This window comes from Amblyomma americanum, chromosome 2 (genome assembly GCF_052857255.1).
Source record: "Amblyomma americanum isolate KBUSLIRL-KWMA chromosome 2, ASM5285725v1, whole genome shotgun sequence".
In the NCBI taxonomy this organism is placed as follows: Eukaryota; Metazoa; Arthropoda; class Arachnida; order Ixodida; family Ixodidae; genus Amblyomma; species Amblyomma americanum.
This window is the reverse complement of record NC_135498.1, coordinates 150,046,659-150,065,216: the sequence shown is the minus strand read 5'-3', so window position 1 is coordinate 150,065,216 and position 18,558 is coordinate 150,046,659. Positions and strand designations below refer to the sequence as shown.

Here is an 18,558-nt window from a genome sequence, read left to right as displayed (position 1 = left end):
AATTCAGAAGACGCAGTGCAATCGCAATGTCATCGGGTAATGATAATTAAGCCACCTACAAAACTTCCTTGTTCTGAGTCTGTTATGTGGTTAGCACTTATTGTACTTATCGTGGTAAACGCTAATGAATTGTTTTCTAAATACTCTTGGCGTACATTACTTTTTGCACACATACACAAACGCGCTGACTGACTTTAGCAGCCAATTTAGTCAAAATGGGCATGGAGGCAGCAAACTAGGCAGCATGTAATGCAATCCTTTTCGCTTTGCCATCCAGGTTAGTGATTCTAAACTTGCACATTGCTACAGGAGTGACGATCGCTTTCTAGTGCTGCTGCCCTGCCCACTGTGTGTGCAGCGCTTTCTTTCTTGCGTGAGCGCATTATCAAAAGATCTGTTGTCTTGTGGCGGTGTTGAAACAAATCCTGGCCCGATTGAGAAAGAAATGCTCCCGGAATTGCTAGAAGGCCAGAGCAAGATTATTTCAACAATGAACGGCCTGCAGGCGTTTCAAAACATAACTGAGAATAACTTTCCGGTTAAACTGAGTGAATTGATGGTATTGAGAAGGAGTTGTCGGGCCTAAATGTCTTAGCCACGAAGGTAAAAGACATGAAATCGGCAATATCGAAACTTCAGGGCCAGCTCAGTACACCCATAAACCAGATAGACGATTTAGAAAACAGAGGCAGGAGAAATAACCTGATCATTTACGAAAAAAAACAGCTTAGCGAGGAGACTAGCGAGAAAATGGAAAAGGAAGTGATTGATGGTGTTTTTTTCTGGAACAATGTCTAACAATGAGTGGTGTCGAAGCATTCCTTTCGGTGGGTAAAAAGGAAGTTTTGAAACTCCTAGACTTCTGTGAAAAAATTTCAGTATTGCGATCATGCTATTAATTCAAAAACACCAAAATAAGCTCAGAATCAATCACCAAAAAAGCTAAAAATCATTAGCTGAGGACATTTCTAAATGAGTTGGGAAAATATGAAATGAACAGTGGAAAAACTCTGAAGAATAGGGGAAAGAGGGCGCCAAGCTTTAACACTAATCTATGATAAGCTAAGCATTAATAGCGTACTGTATGGTTGGGATGAAACAAGATCTCCTCGCTTTAGGCTTAGAAACAAATCAAACGGACTCCAGAGTAAGATATCTAAGACCCTGAAAATACTAAACGTTAATTGCAGAAGTACCATAAGCAAGACAACTGAGTTGGAGGCTCTTCTGCTTTTGCATAATACTGAAATAGTGGTTCTGGGAGAAACTTGCCTGATGTACCCAAAGTAGAGTGCATTTTTTGCACAACGCACAATGGAAACGTCAGATATATTATTGGAGCAATGCACAGGCCCCCAAGTCTACGGTTGCCGTATTATAGAACCTGAAACAATATTTGTGTGCGAATGTTAAACCCGATAATCGTAATATACTGTCAGGATATTTTAATTTGCCTAAAGTAGACTGGTCAAATTCTACAGTTACAAAGCATGACCCCAAAGTGAAGCAATGTTGGACATTCCTTTCGCCTTCGACTTATTGCAAATTGTGGAAGAAAATACCATATTTCAGGGCAATTCTCAATCAAGTCTCGACCTCTTTTTTGTTAGCGGATCAATTGCTGCCAAAAGAAAAACAGCCAGACAGTCGATGGAATATCGTAAAACAAAGCTGTACTGCTCGCTACTGCAGACGCCGCTTTAGATAAGAAACGTAAATATTCATCCTATCGAAAATTTTCTCGAGCTTTTCTCTAGATACATTATAAGTATCTCGGACTTTTGATTACTAATAACTTCACTTGAACTAAGCACATTGACTACATATTGGCTCATGTTAATCGCAAGTGTCTTTCTCAGGAGAGCTTTGGGACTTCCTACTCGGGTCTGACTGCTCTCATACAAAAATGGAATTCGGCCGAGACTAGATTATGCATCCTTTATTTGGAACACTTTCACTAAAACTTACACTAATATGATAAAAATGGTGCAACGAAAAGTAGCTCGCTTCATTCATAATACATTTGGACGTACGTCAGTCGCAGACCTCTTAAATAAAGCGGACTTGCCCCCATTAACGCAAAGAAAACGTGTGTCACGACTAAAATTTCTCTTTCAACTAATTAAGGGCCACTATAAGGCAGACCTCAGGAGAATAATTTCTTTTTCATCTGGTTACGCCACCAGGCACAGACATAGGCGCACAGTAACGCCATTTACCACGCGTAATAACCGTTTTAAGTATTCTTTCCACGAACACTAATTCTACGGTTTCTTCTAACCAATGACCACGTTTCAAAATTATATATGTCGACATTTCTTTCCAGTATTGTTTACAAATCTGTTGTCTACGCTAATTTTTCAAAATATTGAAGCTACATTTTTCTGCTTTGTTCTTTTGTTCATTGGCTGCGTTTTTAGGTTGTGTTTACTTATCTGTATCCGACCATACTAAAATCCCTAGTGGTAATTGAAGTATAAGCAAAATAAATATATATAACAATGAAATGTTATAAGTTCAGGGTACATGTATGTATGAAGTGCGTGCTAGAAGTAAACGCAGAGTGGTATTTTAAGGTCCAACTCGTAACTGCCTCCGTTTTGTCTCACGTATTAGCTGAAACAGCTCACACACACGTACCCGCACACACACAACAGTATAACCATCCAGCCTCTCGCACAATAGAGCCTTGAGGGCTTGTCTTGTCTATTTATTACTCAGTAATATCGCCAGAAGTTGCAGAATAAAAAATATAACTCGAATTTTAAAGTGACTGTTATTGAGGGTGAGGGAGGACCGACGATGTGAGGGTGAGGGCAAAGGAGGGCCAGCAAATTTTTAGAAGTGGGGATGAGGGGGAGGGAGGGCCGGATAACTTTTCACATTAGGGCGAGGGTGAGGGAGGGCTATGGATTCACGAGTGAGAGTGAGAGAGGAAAAGTAAAAATTAGGAAATATGCCCACCTCTGGTCACAGGCAACTCTGGTAGGCGCACTTATGACATTAAAACAACCATAGGACCGTAGCATCAGTTCAAATTCACGCCTAACGGCAGTATCAGCACAGATATCAATGTTGCAGTCACCACCACATATCATGTACTGAAAATTAGAGATGTATTCGAAAAGCTCTTGTTGAATCGTACGGGTGTGCGAAACAGACAACACTTCATAATCATCGGAAGCACATGAGAATTTCTCGAGACATTGCACGTTGAAATTGTTTCGCACTAGCATGCTGACAGCGCCGCCACGTGAAACACTTCTGATTCGAATAAACTGTCATAATTTGAGGGTCGCCAGGGGGAGTGCTGTGGTCATACAAAGTTTCAGATAGCATAATAAAATGAAATTCCAGGTTCCAGCTGCTAAACATCGCATCAAGCTCAGCCGACTTATTTGTCGCTGACTGACCGATTACATGAATCCACCGTATGGATCCATTGTGCTGCGATCCAATAAACTTCTTCAAATCAGAAGGAAGTACGAAGGGTTCACGCGATAAAGATTACATTATGAAATGTCCTTGTTTTTGCTTTTTATGAGCATAAGTAACTAGCTTATCAAGGTCGGCCATCCACTTTATCACATATGCGTTTGCTCTCTCCTTTTCTTGCAAACACTTCCCACTTCGGTGCCATGCCAGGCGAAAATCATTGACACGTGCACATTCCTTAGAAGTATTCAGCAACCTCCGCTTCTGCACAGTCAGGTTTTCCAACATAAAAGCATCTAGCTGAATGTCTGAAAAACATTTCTTTTTTTTTCAAGCCATTTGTTCTTTGTTGATTCGTGATTAAAACGATTGATTATACCTGGTGTTTTCTGTTCCTTGACGGAAGCCTACGAATAGCGGATACTGTTTGTTCGGTTATAGGGGCGAGTTTCAATTTTGACCCGATGTAGTTTAGTTCGTCCATGAGCGATTCATCTTTTTCTTCTTTGATGCCATAAACTTCAAGGTTCAGCTTTCTGCTATGGTACTCCAGATCATTAACTGCGGCTCGGATGACCTGTACGTCGGAACTAGTAAAGGAAGCTTTATTTTTAGCCACTTTGGCTGTGAGTGTCTTTATTTGACTGTCATGCTTGGAGAAATTCGCTAGGACATCGTCATACTTGGCTGATAGCAGCTTGACCGATGCCTCTATTTCGCCAACAGTTTGCTTAAGCGGAAGCAGTCATCAAGCTTTTTGCTGATGTCAAGGTACATAGTGGTGAAAGAAACATCCTCTCCCTTGGGCATACAGGAGCTAGGCTTTGCATTTCGGCACAAAGGGCAGCACCAGGATTTCGGAAAATCTTCATTCATGGACCAAAATTTTTTCTTGCTTACACAAGAAGTATGACTCATGTGAAAATGCCCTGAGCATTCGCAGCAAAGTAAGCAACCATCGTTATCCTTTATAGTAACGTCACAAATAGATTCAGGCATCTTGTCAGGCATACTAGACAGTAGACGGAGCAATACGGGAGACAGGTAGATAGTATTGGCAAGAAACGCACTCAAAACTGGAAGCAGCAGAGGGTAAAGTACAAAAAAAAGTCAGGCTAACAGAAAATAAGAGGCGGCACACCAACGTGTAACGACCGCAGATACACTTGATTAGAGGCCAGTCCGCTCGCCGCTGCTGCTGCTGCCAAATGTGCGCGCCTGTTGGCCCTGTGGCGTTTGAGTCAGAGACGCTACCACTCCGCCACGACGGCTCGTTTGCTGTCTTTATTGCCTGTGTCGACAGTTTACTGCAGATCACAAACATGTTTTGCGCTACATTCTGAAACATCAAAAGCGGACATGCGTTTCCCTCACGTGAGATAATCAAAACTGTTTCAAAGAACACAACTCTTCCATCAACTCGATAACTTCATCTCCAAAACATAGCTCCTTGTACACTTCATGCAGCTTAAATATGTTTTCTTTGAAGTAATCTCGGACAGACCGCGCATCTTCATCGCACTGTCGTACAGCCATCCTGCTTCGCCAAATGCTGTGCAGGACAAGAATAAAAATTGCATCGTATTTGTACAGATCCGGCTCAACGTCCAAGAATCGTATCCCATACGGCATCAAGGGTAAGTCTTTCTTTATTGTACGCTGGAGCACGTCCCAAAAGAGCAGCGCATCCCAGCAATCAATAAAGACGTGTTCTATTGACTCTGGTTTTTGACATAACAAGCAGTCAGCATCCCATGGTAAACACAATCCCTTCTCCTCCATCCATGTTTTAACCGGCAACGTACCAGTGTGCAACTTGAAGAAAAACGCCTTCACACCAGCTCGCACCACCATTTTCCTTAATCTTTTTAAAACATTTTCTCCTTGACCTCCACTATACAGAGATCTATATATTGGCCCAGGGAAGAGACAGTCAAGCAAATCTGTTAACAATTTCTTACGCGTGACATTTGAAAGGTATTCCAAACGGAACCGAGCATTTAGATACCGGAAAGCAAAGACCACTTCTTTCAAAAATCTACTTGCACTGTATCGCATCGCGTCTACAGTGGAAATAACGTAGTATGGCAAAGCCGAAGAAAGCCTCACTTGAATAAAAGTCCGCTGGAAAGGGCTACGTTGATCTCGAAGAAACATAAATCTTGACACCACCTGCCTCAGGTAGAAGTGTGACAAAGAAAAACCCCCTCTTCTCAAACGCAGAACTAAATTATCACGTTTAGTCCTCTACCATGAGGACTGCAGAACAAAAACGGTGAAGAGACAATAAAACTTTTGAATATTAAGTCGAGAGCACGAAAGGACCTGCAACAAATGCCACAGCTTTGAAATCAGGTATACACTACATATTTTTTTCGCGCGCTAATATAGACAGCTCCTTTCCAGACCATTTATGGGTACGCGTGGACAGTTCTTCAATTTTATCCTTCAAAAAGTCACCGCTATCTGGATAGTTGTCAAGAGGTGCACCTAGGTACTTGGAAGGGACATGCATGAAACAAAGGCATGAAGCAAAGGCGCTGATGATCAGTTCCCATGCCAAATGCCCGCCCATTTGTCCAGATTAACAACGCAATTGGTTACATCACAAAAAAGCTGCGAACAACCGACATTGCATGTTCTATGCTGTTGTGACCGCTACAAAAAATTGCCACATCGTCGGAAAAAGCCAAGACTTTAATTTCACATGCTTTTTAATTTCACATTTAAGACATTTAAGACCTCAACTTCACAGCCGCCACAATGGCTCGATGTTTAACCGTGAATTATGGCGCAAAATAAATAAGCGCAAGGTATCCTACATAAGGAAGTTTAATATGCAGAGAACCAAGCGTGCCTTAAAGAACGGAGGTAACCTAAAAGCGGTGAGGAGGAAACTAGGCATAGGGAAAAAGCAGCTGTATGCGTTAACAGACAAGGAGGGTAATGTCATTAGCAATATAGATAAGATAGTTAAAGTAGCCGAGGGAGCCGAATGAGGTGGAGCGCATACGGCAGGTTCTCTCAGATCATGAATAGCAGGTTGCCAATATCCATCAAGAGGAAAGTATACGACAGCTGTATCCTACCGGTACTCACCTACGGGGCAGAAAAGTGGAGGCTAACGAAAATGGTTCTGCTTAAGTTAAGGACAGCACATCGAGCCATGGAAAAGGAAATGATAGGTGTAACGTTAAGAGACCAGAAGCGGGCCGAGTGGGTGAGGGAACAAACGCCTGTTAATGACATCATAGTCGAAATCAAGAGGAAGAAATGGGCTTGGGCAGGGCACGTACTGCGAAGGCAAGATAAGCGCTGGCCCTTAAGGGTAACGGACTGGATTCCAAGAGAAGGCAAGCGTAGCAGGAGGCGGCAGAAGGTTAGGCGGGCGAATGAGATTGGGAAGGTTGCAGGCATAGGGTGGGCGCAGCTGGCAAAGGACAAGGTTAACTGGAGAGACATGGGAGAGGCCTTAGCCCTGAAGTGGGTGTAGTCAGGCTGATGATGATGAGTGAATGCGCGCCTTTCTTATATTAACTCTTCCGAACCAGATGTCGCCGCGCTTACCCTACGTATATCTTGGCCTAGCAGGGCTAGGCCATCGTCAATTTTTTGCCCCCCCCCTCTCCTATGTTTTAACTCTCCTACTTTCGGCACCTGGCAGCGATTGTGGCTCGGCTTGAGCCAGTAGGCAGGCCTGTGCTCTTTCTATTTCATCCTTCTTGTCAGCAACAGCCGCAGCAGCAGCAGCTGACTGTCAGCCGGGCCGCCGTTCAAGCTTCAGAGATGCGTGCCCGCTCTACTCCCCGGAGAGCACCACTCGCCCAACCACGGACCAACGAGGCAATGTGAGCCAAGCTGCGGGGCGGCTTCGTCGTGTTCCTCTGGTAGTCGGACTGTCGCAGTTCCCGGTGAACAAACAGTGTTTCGGTTTGGTTTATGGGGGTTTAACGTCCCAAAGCTACTCGGGCTATGAGATACGCCGTAGTGAAGGGCTCAGCAAATTTCGATCACTTGGGGTTCTTTAACGTGCACTGACATCGCAGAGTACACAGGCATCTAGAATTTCGCCTCTATCGAACTTTGACCGCGGCAACCGAGATCAAACCTGCATCCTTTGGGCCAGCAGCCGAGTGCCATAACCACTTAGCCACCGCGGCGGCTCAAATAGTGTTTTCTTTGCTTCGCTCTCCTGTGTTACTGCACTTTAGGAGCAAGCTTTTGTTCTCTTGTAATCTCTCTCAAGTTTTACTTTGAACGAGTTGCATTATTTGTAAATCACTTTGTATATGCTTGTCGGAGCTAAGGCGAGGACCCTAACAGCACAGGTCATCAGCCCAATTTTGCAACAGGATGATCCTATCCTGGTCCTTTGTAGGGCAAGCTTTGGAAATTACTTGTGCTGCTTGGGGAAGAACCAGCTGCGACAGCGTTGAGGTTCGAACCGTTTATTTGCGCTGCAAGCGCTGCGGCGCTATAGCCAAACATCCTCTTTTTTGTTCGGCGCCGCGTGCCACGACCTGCGAGCTATGCCCTTTTCCTCCCAGTTCATTACGTGCGAGACATCTACTGGCGTCCCGCGCCCCTACGTACCTTTGGCTTCCCGCCACACCATTTTTGAAAAAGTGCACCGCTTGGGCCACCCCGGCATTCGTGGTACGAAGAAGCTGATCACATCTCGTTTCATTTGGCCAAATATCAGTGCCGACGTCCGCCAGTGGGCACGAACTTGCCTTTACTGCCAGTGCGTCAAAGTTAACCGGCATACAGTCGCGCCTGCCCCTCCTTTTCGACCGCCTGACGAACGGTTTTCCCACCTTCTCATAGACATTGTTGGACCACTCCCGTTATCACACGGGGCCTCTTATCTGCTCACCTGTGTGGACCTAACAAGGTGATGGTTCGGGCTAGTGGGTATGCGTTATGATCCATAGCGCAGCAACAAAACAGGTGACAAACACAAGCGCTTGTGTTTGTCCCCTGTTTTGTTGCTGCGCTATGGATCATAACTGTGTGGACCGTTTCACCCGCTGGCCCGAGGCGTTGCCCATTGCTGGCACTACAGCCGAGACCGTTGCTTCGGCCTTCATGGCCGGCTGGGTCTTTTGTTTCGGCTGCCCGCTTGTCGTCACAACCGACTTCGGTCGCCAGTTTCAATGGGCCCTGTTTACTGGTCTTGCCAATATTCAGGGCGTCCGCCACATCCATACGACCGCCTACCATCCTTCGGCCAATGGCATGGTGGAGCGTCTGCATCGACAACTGAAGGATGTCCTTAAAACTTATCAGCCAAGGGAACGCTGGTCCGATCAACTTCTCCTCGTCCTCTTGGGCATTCGCTCGGCACTGAAGGCCGACCTCGACAGCTCTTCTGTTCAGCAAGTCTACGGCGTTTCCCTGCGTGTCCCTGGGGAATTCTTATCTCCTTCCTCCCCCGTTAATCCATGACGCTTCCACCTACATCTGAGACCTACGCAACACATTTCGCCACATTACTCCTGTCACCCCTGCAGCCCGTCGCCCTCAGTCCGTGTTCGTCAGCCAGGACCTGGCCTCCTCCACCCATGTCTTCATCCGCCGTGCCCACGTCCATCCAACCCTCACGCCGGCCTACGATGGACAGTTCCACGACCTCCATCGTGCGCAGAAGACCTTCACACTAGACGTCAATGGCCGTGAAGACGTCGTGGCTGCTGACCGCCTCAAACCAGCCTACATTGCCACTCCTCCGCCCGTCGACCCTACACTCGCTCTCGCGCCACCACTGTGCGCAGCTTCCTCCAAGCACATTCGCTGGATGAATCCTGTGGCTTCGCTCTACGGGGGGGGGGGGGGGGGGGGAGGGGGGAGGGGGGAGCCCTGTAGCGCCCCTCGCGTCGCGCTCTGCTTGCAGGCCATGCCACCCGGTGCCGGACAAGAAAGTGGAACCTGGGCTAGGCCGCCGCACCGCGAGCAGCGCAAATAAACGGTTCGAACCTCAACGCTGTCGGAGATGGTTCTTCCTCGCCTTAGCTCCGATATGCTCGCACGAGTGATTGTGAATTCCTCCGTATTGTCTCTTTTCTTTATAAACTGTTCTGTTTGTGAACCTTTGGCTGCTACCCATTCCCTGGCTTGCGACCTGTGAAAGTTGGACACTAAACGACCACCCTCCTTGTCACTTGGCAACTGGTTTCCGGCTCAGCTCGCCACGCTGAGCAGAGGGCATCTCCTTTGAAACCGAGACCGCAACCCTCACACGCTCTAAGGGTGTCTGGGAGTGCACGCAAAAGTGCGCGAATAAGTGAAGATGGTATCATATGCTATGTTATGATATGGTGCGAAGCATTATGGTAAGCTACAGCGCGCTATGGTATAAAAGGTTCAACGTCCCAAAACTGCACATGGGCTAAAAAAGACGCCATAGCAAAGAACTGGGATTAACTGCTGCCACCTATTTAATTTTGCCCAGCACAACACACGGTCGTTTTTGCGTAACGCCTTTAATTTAACTGCAAGCGCTTCGGCAGGGATCCGATCATACTTCATCATACGTGTCGATCAAACGTGGCGGGGTGAAGAAATTTCAGAAAAAAAAAAGACGCAGCGGAGCGAGTGCCACTCATCAATCTTTTTCTACTGCGCATTGACGTCAGGCTTTGTTCAGTCACTGAATATATTTTCTGGTAACTTTAAACATGAAATCCGTTGCAGGGTTTGCGCAGTAAACTCACATGCTTGGAGTCATTCTTGAGTTTGTGCCATTGCATTTCTGAGTTTAAGTCGTAGATAAACGCCCCAAGACACATTTTATTCTAATCCTCTGTATACGATTTCTTATGCGAGGTAACTTTCACGGAGCTAACAAAACTAGCTTTTGATAGGAATGATGATGTGACACGGAGGTGAAGACATACCGAAATTCCCCGTTTGTCATCCAAGAATTTCTCCTTGGACACTTGAAACTGAAAGAAAGCCGGTATGTCGTGTGCCAACGATACTCTCGTAATGGCGTCTGCTGCATCAAACGCACTGTCGCCGGTTAGGTTCGCCAAGTCTAGCTTTAAAGACGCCATCCACTCTCTGAGATCTGATATCTGAAACGAGAAGAGCGACTTTACATTAGTGACAGGCTATGGGCATTATTGGGATTGTTTTTGCCGCGTCCTGCGATTACCTAGTCGGAACTGTCTCGTGAAATCACAAAATGCCAATAAACATTTCAGACCAAAATTTTCCTGCGACTTCGACACAGCAAGTCGACATGAAGTAAGCGGAACAGAAGAATCAAAAGTCTGAAGGGAAATAACCACAAAGAAAATATGCGCGCAGCAATTTTTAAAGTGAATTTTCTCGGTAATAAATGCATTTTTTCCGCGCCAAAGGTTGTACAAACCTAGAGAATTGACTTTTACTTTGGATAAAAGCTGGATTAATCATTTAAGTTTCTCTTTATACGAAGGTAAGGTGGAGTGTCCTAATTATATGCTGCGCTTGCTTGTTTAATTTTTTCGCATTTATCTGCCTAAATTTTTTCCTAATTTCTAAGTAAACTTGGATATGAAAGACAGCGGTTGTGTGATGTTCGCTTTCTCTCCTCCTTTTATTGATGTTTTAGAGAATCATGCATTAACAGGTGCAGCGGAACACCGCAGTTCTATGTAAACAATCTTTGCACGAACGCTTTGACTTGCGTCTGCGCGCAGGCAATTTTACAAGAGCGTAAGAACTTGCGCATTCGAGCACGTTATAATGCGAGGTGTCTCATATTTGGCCTTTGCTTTCTGCCGTGTTAGAGAAAACGACATTTTACGACGTCGTATGCAAGGTCAGTCGCCCGTTGTGGTACGGCAGCCGGTTTAGCAAAGTAGTTCTTGCCCTCTTAGTGATGTTACGATTTAAAGGCGACAGCACATATCTCATAAGCAACGAAACCCGGCGTCGTGACCGTTTACTGCAAAAGTTGTCCACAAAATCCCAGATGACGCCACCGTGGTGTGAAAAAAAAATGGAAAACAGTTCTGAAGGTGCGGGGAATCGAGCCCAGGGCTTTCACATTGCAACGCGAGCACGCAACAAATACGCCACAAAAGCAGCGTTGCTTCTACGCGAATTCGACTACTGATCCGGAGTTCCGGAGCCCTCCACTACGGCACGACTTTCTTCCTGTCTTCTTTCACTCCCTCCTTTATCCCTTTCCTTACGGCGCGGTTCAGGTGTCCAAAGATATATGAGACAGATACTGCGCCATTTCCTTTCCCCAAAACCAATTATTATTATTATTATTATTGTTATTATTATTATTATTAATATTATAGTCGAATAAAGGTGAACCTAGTATATGCGTTGCCTTACGACTGTATGCTAATGAGCAGGTTTGTCTTAAGTAAAGACAAAATATATAAATCAAAATGAAATATTTTTTTTTTCTCTACCGAAAGCAGGTGAGTAGTAATAAGTGGTCTCCGTAACTTCTTGATATCATCAAGTGATGGTGACAGCGTTCCGGCAATCAGGAAGACAGCGAAAAGGGCTTCAAGAAGAAACTATTTATTGGGCTGACCTGCGCCCATAAAGAACTGAATGACCCATCCGCGGCGATGCTAAAATCGTGCTCAGCGGTCGTCGAAAACAATCGGCGCCTCTCTCAGCCGCGCTTAATTTAAAGTTGGCGCAGAACCTACGTGATAAAACGTTAAAAGCAGCTGCAACAGTCTAGAACAACTTAGAAGCCGTTATGTGCAGCGGCGATTATTCGACATAAAAGGAGTCGCATCTCGCATCACGAATTAATAATGAAGCGTGCGGGTGGTTTTCAGCATGACGAAACAAAAGTACGAATTTTGGCGGCATTACCCCTAGCAAAAAATCATCGGCCGGATACTTTACAACAGACAGCTGCGAAAAACAAACGCTGGGAAGAGAAACCAGCACTTAGAATTAAAACGCAATATGGCTTGTGCACAATACTAACTACTTCTGCGAGTGAATGGCATGGCTGATAGGCTGTAATTCCATCGGGGACAACCTCGCAGTGAAGTTCTCCGATCCGTTGAAGAATCTTCTACTGCCCGTAGTAGGCGCGTAAAAAATTTTCACGGAGTCCGCGGCGGCGAAGGAGCCTCCACACCCACACATGCTCACCGGACTTGTATTCCGTGTGGCGTCGGCATAGATTCAAGCGTCGGGCGTCGCTGCGGTGTTGGTCTTTGATCCGTAGCTGGGTGAACCGTCAGGTTTCTTCTGCGCGCTGAAGATAGGCGGCGACGTCGGTTAAGTTTGGGAGTATGCCGTCGAGCGTGGTGGTTGCCTGTTTGCAGTGGACAAGCCTAAATGGTGTCATCTGGGTGGTCTCCTGCACAGCGGTGCTGAACGCCAGGACGATGTAAGGGAGGATGGCATCGCAGGTCTTGTGTTTGACGTCCACATAGATGGCAAGCATGTCAACGGTAGATTTGTTCACACTCTCCGTGGGTGCGTTGGTGTGTGGATGGTATGCAATAATTCACCGGCGGATTGAGCTGCGGATTGAGTGGTTAAAAATGGCTTGTGTACACTCAGCCGTAAATGCTGTTTCCTACGCGTGATGAGAACATGTGGGGCGCCGTGGGGCAAACTGATCTGTTCAACGAAACATTTTGCGACTTCTGCCACAGTACCACTCGGCTGGGCTCTTGCTTCGCTGTAGCAGGTCAAGTAAGCGGTCGCCGCGATTATCCACTTGTTGCCTGATGTCGACATTGGAAAGGGGCTGAGGAGATTAATTCCGATCTATTGAAATGGATTAGTCAATGGTAGCCCGTGGTTCAGTAGTCCAGCTGGCCTCGCATTTGGACTCGCGGCATGTTTTCATCTACCGTGCGACGTCAGCATACAGTCGCGCCCAGTAGGCAATGCGACAAATCTGCCTGAATGCAGCATAGGGTTCGGGTGAGCAAAAGGTGGCCAGCTGTTGGCGTGCCGTGCGCCGCCTGCAGAATTTCTTTTCGTGAGCTGTTCGGAACGATGAGAAGGTATGGGGTCTTGCAGGGAGCGAAATTCCTCAGGAGGCTGCCATTTTCCAGACAGAAAGAAGAGAAACCAGTTTTCAGCGTTGCTGGTGGTGAAGAAGCTTTGCCTTCCCGACACTGGACGAGAAGCTGTAGCTTGGGGTCCGAGCGTTGGTGCTTCACGAAGTCCTTGGTGCTTACCGCTTCCAAAAAGGCGTCCTCATTGCCCTCTTCCAGTGACTTCGCGACAGGGGCTACAGATAGGAAATCTGCTTCGGTGTGGCTTCGTACAGATTTGTAGACAATGGCAATGTCTTAATTCCTAGAGGCGCAAGCTCTATTGAGCGAAACGGACGGAAGAGTCTTTCAGTTTGCCAATCCAGCACGGTGCTTGGTGATCACTGACCACCTTCAATGGTTTTTTCTTGAATAAAGGTGTAGCGCAAAAGAGACGAGCACGGGAGGGAGACACGACAAAGACGAACGCTACTAACAATTGGCTTTATTTTCCGTAACAGATATCAACATATAGGTGTACTCATAGCATGCACACACGGCACTAGGGCGGCTCTGGGCTTCTTGACAGAAAAAGGAGAAAACTGATTAAATATCTACAATCGCAGAAATAACGGGTATCAAAATGTATCATCAGCGAAAAACAGGGGGGGGGGGGGGGGGGAAGGGGGCAAACAGACATTTAAGATGTACCTACAGAAAAAACGTAAACAAACAGGCCCGCACGAAAGAGGCTGTCTTATGTTTACGAAAAACTTCCCAGAAAAGCGCAATCGGAGGAGAAGAAACTTATAGACGCGTCGCTAATGCAATGACTCGATTTTTTGTTAAAGTGGATACCTTCCAGCAAACCTCTCGCTATTTTGTTTCTGCTCCTGCCCAGATTCTTTGCTTCTTTGAAGCGGGGCTCGCACTTGCACGTCAGAAAATTCGAAACTTAATTCGTGAGCTTATCTTGTAGTATTAATTTTTGAGTATGCTCCCTTAAACGGTCGTTCAGACAGCGCCCAGTATGCCCTATATAGCATTTTCAGAAGGGCAGGGGAATGATGTAGACCACTCCCAAGGCACATTTGACGAAGGCTTCTTGATGTTGCTCCTTGCAACTGCGCTCAACTTCCCCGCAGATACGGGGTCATAGTTTGGCTAACTTATTTGACGCCAAAAAATAAGCGGCACATTGTGCCTACTGGCCACTTTCTTGAGGTCATCAGTCACCTTATGAATGTAAGGCATCACCTCGGGCTTGGTCCTCCCGCGTTCAGTTGCAGTCACCGTTAGTCGGGGCCCAAGCTTCTATAGGAGGGCTTCGACGACTGCAGTTAGGAACGAGCAAGGGAAGCCTGCCGCCAAAAGCCTGCGACTCTGATTATTAAAGCTATTGTGCATTTCTTAAGAACACGACTTACGAAGCGCAGATTCTAAGCATTGCGAAGCAATGGCTCTCTTTATAAACTTAGAATGAGAGGAATCGTAGGGCAGGAGTGCTTACTTGGCACGTGGGAAATACGCCCAGTGGGTGTGTCCCTTCGTTAACCTAAGCTTCAGGTCTAAAAAGCCTACCCCGCCATACTCCGGGAGTTTATGGGTAAAAGACAGTCCTTTGCCATAAGCATTAAACAAGTGTAAGGTATGTCGAACTGAAAGTTCGTAAGTAGAGCTATTAAAAACTTTTAAAAAGTTTCATGCATGTAGGGGCGGAATTTCGACGTAACCCAGATTATTGCAAGGCACTTCTTTTCGATTGTTGAATAGATAGATAGTCTCATCATTCGACAGAGAATGGGTAGCGTAAACGAGTACTTTCTCCTATACGTCGCAATTCTGGATGAGGATGGCGCCCAGGCCGCACTGCTTAAGTCTGTAGAACATCAGTTTCGGCGTTTTCAACCAAGCGCCCAACAAGCGAGAGGTTCCGACGCTGAAGTTCCTTAAAAGGCTTCTGCTTGCGGTCCCCCCATTTTAACTGTACATCTGATTTTGTCAATTCAGCCATAGGTTCGGCCATGCGCGAAAAAGTCTTGATAAATCGTTTGTAATGCTAGGAACTGTGTATTTTTCTTAATGATGCCCTCGACGCTTTCCTGGAAGTCACAGGAACGATGAGGCTAGACCAGGTTGAACGCTTAGTTTCTCATCGAGCACGCTCAGTGCGACGAGATGCTTCCTGTGTGGAAAACAATAAACTTTGATTCAAGGCCGATTGTCGCTGTACGCTCATTGAAAACGTCCATGCTTAAGATCACATTTCAGGAACATTCGCATGTCTAAGAAGATCGCAATTTCGGCATGTCCTCTTACCGTTATTAATGCGGTGCATTTTTTCTGACTGTGAGGCGAGGTGGCTTCCAGCGGTGCGGATTTTTGGGCCGTCCCTTGTGGTACCAATCTTACTGAGCGGAGCTCCATCGCTTTAGTCTGCTCATATTACCGCTAAAGCCATCACCGTGCGACCATCGACAGCTACTTCAAGGTCGGTGGATCATGCCCTCATTTTGCAAACTGGCCTTGGTGCCCTGTCTCGGCTTCTTTCGTGTGCTGTGATCGTGGCTGGGCTCTTCAACATAGCTTGTCTTGATAGTTGTTTCACTTTAGGCACCTAAAAACTGCTGCGCAATGAAACAAGACTTGAGAAAGAAACACTAACGACACATAGAAATGTGTGAAAATTGTAAGTCTGCGTTTGTGTGCGTCTTTGCGGTTCCTTTCGCAGTCCTTGTGCCTTTGCGCAGCGGTCTCTAAGCGTGACTGGTTTACCTTGTTGGGATTTTGCTACGTGGGGGCCGCATTCTAAAGTCGGATCGCGTCGTGGTCGAGCTTCTCTTTGCGGCGTCGGCGTAGGGGGTACGGCGTCCCCATGTGGCGTGACCGGGGGAGGACTTTCGCTGTTCGATAGTGAGTGACCTCACTTTCAAAGGTTACTGTATTTAGTTTCTCCTACGCGGCCAGGAGACCTTCCTGGCACAGACACTGCGTAACTGCAGCCCCCCGATGCAAAGCTTGTGGTGGATGGCCATAGAAACCGGCACAAAGTTTCGCGTCACGTGCTAGCCCCTGTGCGAATAGCCGTCGATTTCCCGTGCGTGGTGGTGGTGAAAAACGTTTATTGCCAAGCAATATACAGAGCGAGGCAAATCCCCTAACATGGCACGAGGCAACCCTGACGGGGCTGCCCTTAAAGGGCACACGACAGCCCTTGGAGGGCTATCCGCTTCAGGGCGTCGGTAATTATCCGGGGCTAGTCAGCAGCAGCGGAGCTGGCTAGGAGAGTCTCCCAGTATGACTCCGCCGTGTTTTGGGATGGAGGGTGTGGGAAGGTAGGACATGCCAGGAGGACGTGAAGGAAGTCTCCCGGTTTCCTGCAGAATTTGCAAGAAGCAGGGCAGAATGGAGGGCCTGTAGGTATGACGTGTTAAAGAAGAAAATACCAGCCGAAAAAAGACGAACACACCAGGAGAGGACAACACAGGACAACAGGACAACCCAGCCGTTCTCCTGTATTGTTCTGTCCTGGTGTGTTCGTCTTTTTTGGCTGGTATTTTCTTCTTTAACATCTTACAAGAAGAGAGGAACTGATCAGGGTAGCGGGCATAAAGGAGAATAGGATAGGCAGCAGTTCGGGGTCCGGAGTCGGCGCCAGTGGGAGGCCTAGGTTAAGGTTAGGGAGGGATCCGGCGGTGAGTAAATGTGCCGGGTATCTCGGTAGTAGGTAAGAACATATCAGAACTTGAGCAGACGCTCCTGGGATCGCGAAGAAGGTTCAACACTGGCCCGGCAAGTGACTCCTCGGGCGAGGGAGTGGACCTCCTTGTTACACGGGAGGCCTGCGGGTACGGGGGTACAGATAAAGGTTACGAGGAGGCTGGGGTGCCAGAATCGTAGAAACCCAGCCTTTGGCGAAATTGAATGGGGCGGATTTCAGTCGGAGAGAATTTTGGTGGCAGAGGTGGAGATGAGAGCAAGCACAATGGCCGCTTCCTCTGCAGTTTCCGATGAGTCTGTGGTGACGAATCCAGATGCGATTATTTGGGCCTGATTATTAGCGACGGCGAGGACCATGGGGGAGCCCGACGAGCACGCTGCCGCCTCCACGTAGGCTACCTCGGAATTGTTGCCGTACAGCTTGTGCAGGGCTTTGGCGCGGGCTGCCCTGCGTTCTCCGTCGTGCTCGGGGTGCATTTTCTTTAGTGACTGGAAGTACGGTGAGAGGGGAGCGTAGGTCTGGAGGTAGGGGAACCCCCTCGGTAGGGTGGGTGATCGGGGCGATGCCTAGCTGACAGAGTATAGTGCGGCTTGCCGCGGTACTCGACAGGCGAGTCAGCTGTGCTGTTAGGACGGCTTCTGCCAGCTCCTCAAACTTGTTATGGGTACCGAGTTTGAGGAGCCGGGCAGTAGAGGTGCTGGGGGTAGACGGAGGGCAACCTTCGTGCTGCTGCTGAGGAAAGCGTTGATGCGGTATCGCACCTTCTGCTTTAGGGGGCAGTAGGGGAATGAGTACGCCGTGCGGCTCCTGATGTAGGCTTGGTTGAGGGGAGAATGTTCGGCTCCCTCAGACCCGCGCGCCTGTTCGCCACGCGCCGAATGAGACGGGTGGCTTGCTGGGTTTGGGTCTGGAGAGTTTAGATGGCGTTGCCATGCGCGCCGTGGGAGTTAAGGACGAGGCCCAGGATGGGAATCTTGGAGACCAGGGGATTGGGGCGGTTCCCAAGAGTGAGTTAGATGGGAGGTTCGGCGGAGTCGTGCGGCCTGGGACGGTAGAGAAGAGTTCTGATTTGTGCGTGCGTGCGTGCGTGTGTGCGTCCCGTGCGTGGTCGCTGGCCAGGATTGCCCATGATACGTAGCGCAGACCGATTCATCTGTACGGGCAATGACGAAGCATGTGGTGGGCATAACCGCAATGGAAGCATAGTGGGCGTTCGTCAGGAGTACTGCACTCATCGCGCTCCTAGAGCCGCAGAGTCACTCGTAAGGTGGGAGAGCGAGATCTAGATGGCGTCTTTCTGTGAGAGCCTGGTTCTTGTGGAAGAGGGCTTGGGGGTCTTTTCGGGACGCTGGACTGCGTAGCGAGGCGGGATAGGCTATGGCTTCAGTTTTCCTTTGAATCGTCGATGGCAGAGAGCCAAGCGCATATGGCACTTTT

At 47.6% G+C, this 18,558-nt stretch overlaps 1 protein-coding gene and 1 pseudogene across 1 annotated transcript in view; one reads left to right on the top strand and one right to left on the bottom strand.

Annotated features, from left to right (window-relative positions):
* Window positions 1-7,287, top strand: part of LOC144119083 (uncharacterized) — a 28,417-nt pseudogene extending 21,130 nt beyond the window's left edge.
* LOC144120145 (neprilysin-1-like) overlaps window positions 1-18,558 on the bottom strand; it is a 114,247-nt gene that overhangs the window by 43,585 nt on the left and 52,104 nt on the right. Inside the window, exon 5 of the mRNA XM_077652580.1 lies at window positions 10,332-10,511. Within this exon, the coding sequence (XP_077508706.1) occupies window positions 10,332-10,511 (180 nt within the window). The remainder of the gene's footprint in view (window positions 1-10,331; window positions 10,512-18,558) is intronic.